The sequence below is a fragment of the Rhinatrema bivittatum genome, chromosome 8, assembly GCF_901001135.1.
Source record: "Rhinatrema bivittatum chromosome 8, aRhiBiv1.1, whole genome shotgun sequence".
Taxonomy (NCBI): domain Eukaryota; kingdom Metazoa; phylum Chordata; class Amphibia; order Gymnophiona; family Rhinatrematidae; genus Rhinatrema; species Rhinatrema bivittatum.
Genome location: NC_042622.1, coordinates 137,736,749 through 137,750,252, shown reverse-complemented (window position 1 = coordinate 137,750,252; position 13,504 = coordinate 137,736,749). Strand labels below are relative to the sequence as shown.

Here is a 13,504-nt window from a genome sequence, read left to right as displayed (position 1 = left end):
AAACATGTTTATAAATCTGCATGGTTCCAGCATGTAAAATATTGGAAACGTTACATTGATGATTTATTTTTTGTTTGGAGTGGTGGCACCTGTGAATTGGATACGTTTTTGCAATTTTTGAACTCTTGTGATCCACATTTAGAGTTTACTTTTTCTCAACATCATCAATCTATTGTTTTTCTGGACATGAGAGTCCAGATTCAAAATGGGAAATTGATCACTAGAGTCCATAGGAAAAGTACGGATAGAAATACTCTCCTGCATTATCAGAGTTTTCACCCCAAACATCTTAAGGATAATATCCCGGTTGGCCAGTTCCTCCGGTACAGGCGTTTATGTACTTCTACTGCTGAATTTAAGATTCAGGCTGTTCAACTACAAGAGAGATTTCTTGCTCGAGGGTATACGAGGTCTGTCATAAAAAAGGCATACAAGCGTGCATTGTACGCTAATAGGGAAAATTTATTAATTCATTTTCCAAAGGAATCTCCCACTAGGTTGATTTGTTCTATTCCGTTTTCTTCTAAGGTTACTCAAATTAAAGAAGTCATTAATAGCCATTGGCATGTTTTGTCATCTATACCATGCTTTATAGACAAGCCTATATTTGCCATTAAAAAACGTCACTCCTTGTATGATAAATTAAAAGGTCAGCAAATATCTGGAGATTTGGATTCCCCTCATGGACAGATCCCATGTGGGTCTTGTTCCGTGTGTTCTCTTACACTGCAATGTCAGTTTTTTGATCACCCTCATTTAAAATATCCGTATCGGATTCCCCAGGTATTTGATTGTAACACCAGTGGTGTAATTTACGCTATTATCTGCCCATGTAATTTAATTTATGTAGGTCAGACAGCACGACCTATACGATGCCGAATTATTGAACATCGGAGTCGGATAAAATCAGTTCGTGAAAATGCCCCTTTAGTGAATCATTGGGTAGAAAAGAATCATGTTGTGGAGGATATCCGGTTTTTTGTTATCAAACAGGTTTCGCTTAAGCATGGTGGTGATTTGTCAACTGCACTAAGAAAAATTGAACAGCGGTTTATTTTTAGCTGGCAAACTATAATTCCAAATGGGTTGAATGGATCTATCGAGTGGAGTGCTTTCTTTTAAACATCACTGTAAGGGATTACCGGATTCTTAAGGGCTGGAAGTTCTTTTTACTCTGGTTTCTCGTTTTGGGTGCGATGGAGTATTTTTTATGGCATTAATATGGTCTCCCTTTTAGTGTTTTGCTTTAATTACTCTTAGATTTGTGTGTGGTTGAAGTTTTTTCAATCAATGAATGGGTAATTCTGTCAGGCTGGTGATTTGTCAGGATGTAATTGTGCCTTCTATATAAAGTTGTTGTTAGCGCTCTGAAATTCACATCGCTATGGGTGACGCCGATTGACGTCACTTCCGAGGAAACGTGAGTATTAGAGAACTTTAACGGGACGGCGTTGTGGTAAGTGTTATAGGTAAAAGCTTGTGCATGCTCGTTTCAATGACCTTTTCGTTTTATATCATTGCAGAATCATGATAGTTTGAGTGTGCTGGTTGGCTGGTGTGGCTAAAAAAATTTTTGCGTAAATATATATTAAGTCAAGCGACGTATGCCACTCATGCAGCATGGTGAATAATTAAACTCATTTGATGATACTTTTGAAGATATGCTGGAATATCGGGACGCCCAGTGAGGTCAGAGTGAACAGTAAAGTAATATCAAAATGTGAGTGCTCTCTCTTTTTTAGTTTGAGTTATTCATTTGGGTTTTTATTGGTTTAAAGTGTGGGTTTCAGTTTGGCTGGATAGGTGAGGGTAATTTATGTACGGAATGCGCTTTGAAATTAGAGTGGCAGTGTGGAGTTGGTTGGGTTAGGAAGATAAGTGAGTCTTGTGGGGCCGGGCCAGTGTAGAGGTTTGTTTACAATATGACTTTTGAATATTGTTGGGAAATATTATATTGATAATTGATTGATCCCGTTAGAAATTGTTTAATGTTATTATGATTTTTTGTAGTGCATAACTGCAAATGAAATGTTATAAACACAGTCCCTGAGGAAGCCTCTAAATAGTGAGGCGAAACGAAGATGTCTTTTGTCGGACGAATTGGCTTGTGTTAAATGTATAAATTATATGTACAACTAAAAATTGGGTCTATGAACATTTCAAACTTCATGTGATTTTTATTGTGGTGTGTGTGTATGAATGTGCTAGCTTAGTTTTAAATTTGTCTATGTAGGGTTTTGTGGAGTTTTCTATATAAATAAACATAATATTGATGTATTGGAAATTGTTGTCTCTCTAATTTTTATATGTTGATGATAGTGAATTAGGGAGTGGTACTTAAAATTGCCCTTTGTGTTGTTGTACCTTTTTATAGACCTGGCAGAGGTTGCAGGCAATTTCGAGTTTCCCAGCAGTGTCGGCTAGGTAGGTAGTTTTTTGGGGATGCCTCCTCAGCTTACTAAGGCTCGAGGTGCTAGGGGCAGTCCTTTCATGGAGCCAGAAGAGAGAGAGCGGACACCAGAGGCTTCTCATGAGCCTCCAGAGGTTCACTCGCTCATGGGAGTGGATCCACATAACGACCGACCAGTGGGTATTGGAGAAAATTCAGTACAGCTAATCTTTGGATCTGTATCATCCTATCGGAAACAGCTGTATGATGTCCCCCTGCTGTGCGCCGGACAAGCTGAGGGTGGTTCGCGAGACTTTGCTAAAGCTGCAGTTGTTGTGGTCAGTGGTACTGGTGTTCCTTATTGGAGCAGGGCTGAAGACATTATTCCATTTATTTTGTGGTACCCAAAAAGGATGGTTCCTTTCGTCCCATATTAGATCTCAAGGGCATGAACCGCAGTCTGTAGATTCCACATTTTCATATGGAAACTCTGTGGACCATTCTCGCCGCAGTTTGCCAAGGCGGGTTCCTGTGCTCGCTGAATGTGTCAGAAGCCTACCTGCATTTTCCCATTCATGAAGATCAAAGGTGTCTTCGTTTTTATGTTCTGCAAGAACATTTCCAATTCAGAGCCTTACCTTTCGGTCTAGCAACCGCCCCACGGATATTTACCAAGGTGATGGTCATGGTGGCAAAGGCAATATGGTCCACCCGTATCTCAACAATTGGTTAATCCAAGCGCCGACTCACAAGGAAACGTAGTAAGTGACTTGTTGAGTGGTTCAGTTCTTAGAAAATTTGGGCTGGGTAACCAGTTTTGCCAAAAGTAACTTACAGGGGTTTGGACAAATAACTTACAGCCCGAGCAGAGTATCTGAGGGCATGGTTCATGGGACAAGTGTTCCTCATGAACAAGAGAATGTGCAAGATAGGCAGGTTCAAGGCCTCCTGTAGTTGCTGATCCCATCCATTTGGGATTATTTACAGGTGCTCAGTATGATGGCGGCGACAAGCAGACTGTGAGGAACTGCAGAAGGACTTTGTAAGACTGGGGAACTGGGTATCTAAATGGAAGACAAACTTTTAATGTGGACAAGTGCAAAGTGATGCACATAGAGAAAAATTATCCTAACTAGGAGGCCAGTTTTCAAAGTGATTTCCATATACATCGGTTGTCTGGAAATTGGCCTCCCTCAGTGCAGCATAACGTGTGGACTTTTGGCTGCATTGAGAGGTGGTGTTTCAGGGGGCATTTAAATCAGCAGAGGGAAAAGTACATACATAATTGAATTTTTAAATCTCTACACATACATTTTATGCAAAATTCTAGCCATACAAAAACAAGCACAAGTGACTTTGTGTACTTTGTACCTGCCACAAATCAAAAGTATCCATATATCTTCTCTTTAAAAATTGGTGCAAAGTCCAAGGATAAAAAGTACACAGTCTTTCTCAGTGCAGACAGTTAGAAAATTGCCCAATCGTGGCTTTCGTGTTCCACTCAGAAAAAAAGACCTTGGAGTCCTTGACTGTGTTCCAGCAGTCAAAAAAGCAAACAGAATGTTAGGAATTGTTTGCTAAGGAATGGAGAATGTCATAATTCATTTGTATAAATTTATGGCGTGACCAGTTCTGATTGCTCCATCTCATAACAGATATAGAGGAAATAGCAAAGGTACAGAGAAGGGCAACAAATGATAAAGGGAATGGAACAGCTCCCCTACGATAAGAGCTAGGGCTCTTCAGCTTGGAAAAAATAGCTGATTTAAAACAAATCAAAGAAAGTGTTTTTATACTCCGCGCATAATCAAGCAGTGGAATTTATTGCCAGGGGACATGGTCGAGGCACCTAGCATTGCTGGGTTTAAAAGAGGTTTGGACAAATTCTTGGAAGAAAAGTGCATTAACAGTTATTAGTCAGGTAGATGTGAGGAACCACATCTTACTTCTAGGAGTGAGCAACAGGGAATGGGTCTGCAAGTAATCCAGACTGCCTTCTGTTGGAGATAGGATGCTGGGCTCCGTGAACTCTTGGTCTGACTGAATATATGGCATCTCTTATGTTCTTATGCTCCACAGGTACTTGTATGTGAACAGCCGGGCTTGGCCCAGTAACTGTGTGATATCCAATCCCATGCAGCCGCCCCCGATCGCTGAAGAGATAGACCTCCATGTCTTTGACTTGAAGACCATGACACGAGTGAAGCGTGCACTCCGTGCACACCGTGCCTACACACCAAATGATGAGTGCTTTTTCATCTTTCTGGACGTCAGCAAGGATTTTGTAGCCAGGTACCTCTTGGAGTTGTACAGAATAGGTCAACTTTGGAGTTTCACAATGCACTGTGAGGTCAGCTAGAAGCAGGTTGGGCTGGCAGCAGGCTTTAGTCTTCTGAGCTAGGTTTGGGTATTGGGAGCAGGACAGTTGGTAGGTGTGTGTGCAGTAAGGAGAGTTACCATATTTATTTATTAAAAGATTTATATACCACCAAAAAACAAATACATTGTACTAAGCAGTTTACAAATATACATATATCATATAAAAAAACATATAATCAAATAATACAATAAAAATAACTTAAAACATACAAAATTACAATAATGTATATCTAAACATTCCTGGTAATTGTTCTCCTAAGATTCACATTGTCCAATCATATCTAACTTGGGTATCGCATGGCATGTTTGTGGATCTGCCTGGGTTTGCTATGGCAACTCAGAACCCCATTCAGTTTATTGGAGCAGCAAATCCCAGGCCATCCTCAAGCACAGTGCCAATAAAAAAAATAGCTGGCACTTACATGTGTTTTTTCTGTGCATCTTTTTTTCAGCAATAACAAACAGTTTCTCTCAATCGGTTCTCTATTTGTAGCTTTGTTTTCTTTTGTTTGGGTACAGTGGTGCTGAGGATCGGCATGGCTATATATGGGACCGGCACTACAACATCTGCTTGGCGAAGGTGCAACATGAGGACGTTGTAAACTCGGTGGTGTTCAGTCCTGTGGAGCAGGAGCTGCTTCTGACAGCTAGTGATGACTGTACCATCAGAGTGTGGCGCTCGCCACGTACTGTTCGAATTCTGCAGCCCAAGAAGCCCACACCCAGGAGGCTAATGTTCTCTTGGCTCCTGAACCAGAAAAGCTGAAACAAAAAAACCCCAACCAGCCAAGAATCTTTCCACCTCTCCTCTTTGAACTCCTTCCGTTAAGCTGTTTAATTTATTTTTTATTGTATCTGGGGAGAAGGGTGATTTGCACTTGTAGCAGAACTTGTTATGCACGGTAAAGAGAACTTGTTTGGCTTTGTCTTTCCATGGCTGACAGCTCATTCACCAGCGCACCGTGAAACATACTTCCCTTACTGTGATCATCAGAAGGCTTCTCGTGTTGCCGAGCTGCACCTGCGCTCCTTTATTGTATGCATGTAAGCAATTTAAAAAAGAATGCAAGACTGGAAGGGAAGAAAGCATCACTCCCTTAGAAGAATATATGTGTCCCTCAGGAAAACAAAAATAAATACAATCTAGGCCTTCAGATTGTGTGTATGTAACTGCTCTTTGACACCCAGGTAAAGCCACACATCTTGTATTTGCTTGTTAAAAATCACATTGCTGCACAGTGAAAATGGATGATGAGGTTCTGTGGGCCTTTTTTATTTCCTTAGCTGCTGCTATGGGCATTAGAGGCACTGCACTCTGCTGCTGTCATCTAATTATTTGGCATCAACAGATGAGGGAACATACATGGATACCTGTATGTTACAAGACGGAGAAATTTCTTACCTATTATTTTCTGCTACACCAGTCCAGACAAGTGGGTTGTTCCTCACTACCAGCAGATGGAGGTAGAGAGCACAGCTTTTTCTGTGACATCCTCACATGTGGTGCAATCTAGAAAATTCCTCAGTATTCTAAGAACAAAGCACTAAATGCATCCCAAATAAAATAAACTAGTAACAAATTTCAGAACAAATCCTCTGATAGAACCACTTTTCTATAATGGGAGGTAAATATAAACAAAACTTACACATATTTTGTAAAATGTATGTGAAAAGGCATTTTTTTTTTATCATCCATATGATTTGAAAGAAGCAAGTTCTCTGCTATACCACAGCCCAATTTCCTAGGAGGATCCTGGGCTAGTGTAGCAGGACTAAAGGAAAGGAAATTAACAGGTAAGAAATTTCTCCTTCCTCCTCATCCTGCTACACTAGTCCAAATAAGTGGGAAGTACCAAAGCCTAACTAATCTGGGAAGAAGAAGTAAAGGGCCACCTTAAGGACACCAGCTCTGAAAGCTGCATCCTTTGTGGCCCTACCATTCAAATGGTAATGAATGACGAGTTCAAAGAGAGCCAAGTTGCTGCCTTACAAATGTCTTCTAGTGCAATAGCCACAGCTTCAGCCCAGAAAGAGGATTGAGCCCTGATAGAATGAGCTCAGAGAACAGATGGATCCTGATTACCCTTGATAATATACACAGAGGAGATGGTGTCCTTAATGCATCAGATAAGGTAGCTTTGAAAACTGCCTTGTCCTTGCGAGGACCTCCAAACATGAATAGTTTATCCTATCACCAAAAGGAATTAGTAAGTTCCAAATATCTTAGGAGAACCCAATGCACATCCAAAACTCTCAAAGACCTCACACCTTAACATTCATCTTTGGAAAAAAAACGGGAGGTTAATAGACTGATTCAGATGAAATACTAAAAACACCTTAGGTAAGAAAGAAGGCATTGGCATAATCAACTCTGAAATAAATTGAGCCAAACTTATTGCAACAAAAAACACCATATTTAGAGACGTATCCTTGACAGCCACCTGCTTCAGAGGCTTAAAGATGGGGAAAGATAAGGTCCTTAGAACCAAGTTAAGGACCTACTGAGGAATCACTACTCTTAATAGAGGTTGTGGACTTTTAACTTTCCTGAAAAAAGCAAACAACATCAGGATACGAAACTACCAAGAGACTTTGCATCTTATCTCTATAGCAGGAAGTAGATGCAACATGGACCGTCAGTGAACCTTTATCTATACTCCATTGGAGAAAGGCTAAAATGACAGAAACATCAGCCTGCCACAGAGAAACTAAACACTCCTTGCAGAACACCTCAAAAAATCTGCCAGACTCAGATAATGTACCACAAAAGTAGACCTCTTATAGGCTTTCAACGGAATGGAAATTAAGGAGGTGGAATAGCTTTTCCGTCACAAAAGCAAGCCTCTCAAGAGCCAAGTAGTAAGCAAAAAAGGATAAGGGTCATCCATAATGACTGGCCCTGAGACAGGTGGCCTTTAGTTGCTGAAAACCTCTGCAAGTCTACCTGCAGTCCTAGATCTGCATATCCAAGCCTTCTCGGCCAGGATGGAGCCACCAAGATCATCCAGTCCGGTTCTCGCTATTAAGGACCATGGAGGGAACACACAAAGAAAAACCTCTCTTGACCAAGGCTGGACTAGATTGTCTATGCCTTTGGATCAGATTTCTCTGCATCGATTGAAGAATCTGCTGACCTTGGCATTCCTGCAGGTCACATGTTCAACTTGAGGAAGACCACAGCCGTCCACAATCATCTGAAACACAGCAAGTCTGAGTTCCCAATCTCCTGAATCCAAAAAATCTCTGCTCAGGAAATCCAGATGAACATTGTCCTGTGCCACAATGTGTGCTGCTGAAAGTTGAGTGAGGTTCTCTTCTGCCCAGCAAAGGAAGGGAGTTATTTCTTCTGACACTCCCAGGCCCCTAGTGCCCCCTTGTTTGTTCATGTACATGATTGCAGTCACAATCTCGGAGAGCATTCTTACCATCTTTCCCCACCAGAGTTAGATTTATCGCCCTCGTTTCCAGCTTGTTGATGGATCGGGAGTCTTTGAGCTACCTGATCCAGATAATGTGCTCCCCAACCTGATAGACTCACATCAGTGGTGAGAAATATCCACAAGGGACGTTCCAGAGCCACGTCCGTTAACAGATTCTGAGGTGAGATCTACCAAATGAAGACAGTGAGAAGAAGTCAGCACTCAAAATCTTGAGATTTTGGTGATCAGCAGGAAAGTAGAGAAGCCTGCAAAGGGATACATGTGAGCTGTAGCCCAGAGAACAAAATCCAAGATGGTGACCATTGACGAGAGCAGCTGCAGGTAATCCCAAACTCTGAGAGCACTTAGAAGGGAAAATCTCTGCACTTGATCTACAATCTTGTTAACTCTTGCGCATCAAGTAAGTGTGACCTTTGTTTGTACTGAATTGAGCCCCTAGATATTCCAGAAATTGAGAGGGAAGAAGGTTTTTGGGTTTTGTTTTGGTTTGGTTTTTTTTTTTTTTTTTTTTAAATTGATCAACCAACTCAAACTTTCTAACAGTTGGATAACTCTGTCAAAAGCTGTGATACCTTCTTGAAAAGATTTGGACCTTATGAGCCAATCGTCCAGATAAGGGTAAACCATAATCCCTTCTTGCATCAGCTACCACCATCATTACCTTGGTAAAATTTCTTGGATTTGTGGTTAATCCAAAAGGGAAGGGCAAGTGTTGGTTCAGAATATAAAAACACAGAAATCTCTGATGGTCCTCCCTTATTAGGACACAAGTACACCTCTGCCAGATCCAGGGAAGAGAGAACTTTGCCTTCCCTTACTGCAACAGGAATAGACTGGAGAGACTTCATCATGAAAAGGGAGACATGAAGGATGTTTACCCCGTTCGGATCGAGATGCAGTTTGTAAGAGCCGTCCTTTGGAACTACAAAATAGATGGGATAGCATCCTAGACCTCAAACTTCTAGAGGAACTGGATCCACTGCCCTTAACAGCTGTAATCTCTGGCGCGTGGGCTACACTTCCACCCTTTTGACAGGCAAGATGTAAGGAGAAACCATATAGGCTTTGGTGGCCAGAGCAGACAACTCTATAGTATAGTTGTGCTGAATAACCTGAAGTTATGTGGGTCCACTCCTGGTAGAACTGCTGTAAGCAGCCACCTACAGGCAACATCAGAGAGTGAACCTGCCTGACTCTGTTGGGAAGATCTACTGGTCACAGAGGAGGCTGTAGAGTCCAGTTGAATATCACAAACCATGAAAGCACTGGTTCCTGTCCCTAAATCGAAACAGTCTGGCCTCTGCTGGGCTGAAAAAGATATGACCCTTATCTTCTGGGAGCCTATTAGGCTTGAGATTTTCCAAATCCTTCACCCATTCAGCTAGGTCTTTGCCAAAGAATAGAGTTTCTCCTTGAAAGGAAGTTTACACAGACACGTCTTTGACCAAAAATCTGCCATCCAATGCCTTAGCCACAAGTGTCATAGCAGAAACTGATGAAGCAACTGAGCAAAATGAAATCCTGATAAAATCATAGAACACACCTGCAAGGTTTCAGCTGACTCCAGGCGGGGGCAGTCTTGTCCCCTTCAGGAAGTTGGATCCACCGCAGAATAGCTTGAGCCCAGTGATGAATTTAGGATTTTGTCACTCCTAGGCACTGATGGTGCTGTCATATCCCACTCCCCATCCCCGGTAAGGTTGGACAACAGGGAAGTAGGTCTAAGGCACAGCCCCAGATTTTATTGCTGTGGCTCAGAGGTAGATTCTGTGGCAAAAAAGTGAAAATTCTGAAGTACATTGACAAATAATTCCATCTTTTATATTACATTATAAACCTTGCTTGTGTCTGTATAATTTATTTTTCCTTTATTGGATGAAGAACAAGGAGAAGATCTTGGGGATGGGAATAGGAGGAAGGTAAGAGGACTAGGGATGGGGAAAGGAAGTGAAAAGGATCAGGAATGGGGAGAGGAGGAGAGAGAACTGGATTTAAGGAAGATTGTGTGTGTGGGAGAGGGGAATCAGGAATCTGTGATGGGAGAAGAGTCAGGAGACTGAGGGAAGTTTTGGGATTGAGGGAATAGGAGGTGACAAAGAGTAAGTTCCAGAACCTCGTGAGAAGTAGGAAGAATAGGAAGCTCCTGGATCTTGGGCAATAGAATCCAAGATCAAAAGAGAAAGGATGTGACTTGCAGTCAGATGGGGGGAGGCAGTAGAGGGAATAACAAGTAATGCTCTGGTTCTACTCTTCCTTGCATCCCCTGTGTAACTTCTCACCCAAACTGGCAGAGACACCCACACATCCAACACCAATCCCTTTTCTCTCACAAAAAGTCACTGTCTCCTTCCCCCATTTCCCTTCTCTCACACACAGACACACACCCTCCAGCAGATCCCCAGTGATCCCTACTCAATCCCTCCTAATCTTCTCAAAATAACCCCCTTTGCTCTGTCTACAACAGGTTCACCCCCCTCCTCTCCTGTTCCCTGCAAGTTGCCTGGGAGGGGTTGAATCAGGAAGTGGAGAGTTGTTCTCTGCAAAGTTAGATTCAGCATAACTGTAAGGCAGTAAATCAGCCAGCCTGCTGCTCCCCATTTTTTCCACCCTAGGCACAGGCCTGTTGTAAATTCCAGGCCTACTTGAGCCACCACAAATTGCTAACTGTACTGACAATGCAAAAAAGTAAACATATTTAAAAGTAATCTCAATCCTCCTATTTTGAGGATCCTTAAAAGAAGTGCTTCCTTCTACAGCAATAGTTATTCTTGTAACCGCTGAATCCATTGCATCCAATTTGGGCATCAACAAAAAACGCTGTAGCAGCAATGGATATAGTTTACCAAAATGTTTCCCTGAGCCAAGGGAAATTCCCATTCCACTATCATATCCTCCACTTCGGAGTGAAGAGGAAAAGTCTTAGCAGATTTATGCAGAACCTTAATGATAGGATACTATTCAGGAACCTCTTCTGGTGTGTCTTCTGAAATGTTTAAGGTAGCAACCACCTGATCAATAAGGAACACAATCTCATCCCTTTGGAAAACTAGGTAACTAAATCATCCTTTCACTGAGGGGCATGTCTTCCTCCTCCAAGGAGTCCAAGCTGCCTGTATCCATAAATTCATCCAGGTCCTCCAAAATGGACTGTTTGTACTGAGGGGAAGAAGCATCTCCCAAATCACAAGATTCCCAGGCTGATTTAGGAGATAACAAGTGAGCCACAGACTTAGGATCAGGTTCTCTGCCAGAAGACCCCCAAAAACTGCATACTTCCAGCATACCTCTGAATAACACAAAAGGCCTGATGAAGAAATATAAAGAACCCTGGAACAAAGTTCCCTGAGGCAGTACGGCCTGAAGGAACAGGGAATAAATGCAGAGGCTCTAAAAACTGGCCTGAGTGCTCTGTAGGGGCCATGCATTCTGAGGGACCTGCAGCTAAAATGGTGGCCATTCCCACCAAAAATGCTGACTCTGTAGACCCTGCTACCCTAGTGAGAAGAAGAGAATTCAATTCCATGGCAGCTGGCTCGGCCAATATAGAAATTAACTGTCATGGCACTCCTCCAGTCTTGGGTTAAGCCACACATAATAATCCTGAAACAGAAGTGCACATGCAGCCACAATCTGCACCCTGGTGGCTCTTTTTCATCAGGAACTTGGACAGTCAAATTAGAGCAGCACTGAAGGAGCTCACCCACAAAACTTAGAAACTTTTGAAGGAGATTCAAGATGGCTGATCATTAGGTTAGCGGCATGGGAGCTCCCTCTCTGTTAGCGATTTGTTCTCCTCTGGCCACGTGAATTGTGGCTTTGGATGAGCTTTCCTTTTCTTTTTTTCTCCTGACTTTCGATGGGCTGGAAGAGAAAACAGAGGATGGCATCTTTCCCCACGGCTCCTCCAAAGTCCTTTTCGGTGGGCCCACTAGATGCCCACATCATGCGCAGCAGCCCTTTGCCGGGGATCCAGCCGCTGGAGAGATGGGGAGGGGAATTTGAGCTCCCTTCTCTCCCTGGCTGTCTTTCACCGTTGAGCCGGAAACCCTGCAACCGCAAGGACCTCCCAGGAGCCAGTTGAGACGCCACTTAACCGCGTTGTGAATGTGGTGAGCTCAGAGGGGAATGACGGGGCGGTTACGGCAGCTGCTAGTCCAATGGCCACTCGAGGACAGCCGGGCAGGGACGATTTACGAGACAGAGCAAGAGGTAATTATGAGAGAGAAGACGGGGAAGTATTCGGAGACTCATTGCTATCTGCAGCTTTTTCTCCCGTTCAGAGACCGGGTGAGATTTCATTGGAAGCTATATGGAACGCCATTGTTGAGCTTCGAAGCTCTATTTCTCAACAACTTTCTCCTATTGTACATAAGTACAAGGAGTTAGATCAGAAAGTTACTGTGTTGGGGAACACTACCACCGAATTGGGTCAACAGCTATCTTCGATTCGTGTTCAAACAAACTCAGTGCAACAAACCCAGCTTGCGCTGGTGAAAGAAAATATCATAAGGAATAAAAACCTTAGATTTATAAACTTTCCCAAAGTGCCCTTAATCTCCCCTAGAGATACGTTTAAAATATATTTGACTGAAATACTACAGGAACCAGAGAATGCAGTGCCTCCTATCTCAAGAATATATTATTTGCCACCGTTTAAAAAGGAGTCTGATAGAGCACAGAAGGAAGGTATGGAAATGTTGCAGCTAGTTGAAGACCCATCAGTGGATATTTCAGCTCTACTCGAAACGTCGGATACGGAGATGGCAGTCCCAGCAATACTTATAGTAACCTTGGTTCTTGAACCGGATAGAGACTGGCTGATGAGACTCTTTTTTTAGACATAGATTAGAAACCTTTATGCAACTTAAAGTAAAAGTCTTTCCAGATGTCTCAAGACAAAAGCATAAACAGTTTCTGTTAATGAGATCCAAGTTCAGCGAATAGGGGGTGTCTTTTTCCTTAAATTTCCCTGTAAATGCATGGTAAAATACCAAAATAATTCATTTATGTTTCTAGACCCCCCCCCCCCCCTCAGTTGACACAATTTTTGATTGGTAAAATTCCACCTCCCAATCTTTCTGATAATCCCTAGCCATAATAACTCGTAATCTGTTCCCAATAAAATAATATGGCTAATGCTTCCTAACTGTTTGTAGCCTTTCCTTTTCTTACTATTATTTAGTAATATATTTCTTTGGGTTGTGTCCTTGAATCTCTCCAGTATTTGAGGATTTGAAAAAGGTATTGAGTATAATTGTATGGTCCTATAAATGATGGTGATGTAAGTATTTTTTTG

The 13,504-nt window shown here is 42.3% G+C and overlaps 1 protein-coding gene across 6 annotated transcripts in view; it reads left to right on the top strand.

Annotated features, from left to right (window-relative positions):
- The window catches only part of FBXW5 (F-box and WD repeat domain containing 5), a 68,667-nt gene that overhangs the window by 44,760 nt on the left and 10,403 nt on the right, over nt 1-13,504 (top strand). For 4 of the 6 annotated variants that reach the window (XM_029612337.1, XM_029612335.1, XM_029612336.1 and 1 more), the window contains exons 8-9: nt 4,469-4,681; nt 5,288-5,924. In XM_029612337.1, coding sequence (XP_029468197.1) covers nt 4,469-4,681; nt 5,288-5,534 — 460 coding nt within the window. In that variant the 3' untranslated portion in view covers nt 5,535-5,924. Of the gene's footprint in view, nt 1-1,523; nt 1,721-4,468; nt 4,682-5,287; nt 5,957-13,504 lie in introns of those variants that run through there. The other 2 variants (XR_003858181.1, XR_003858182.1) reach the window with 2 other exon arrangements.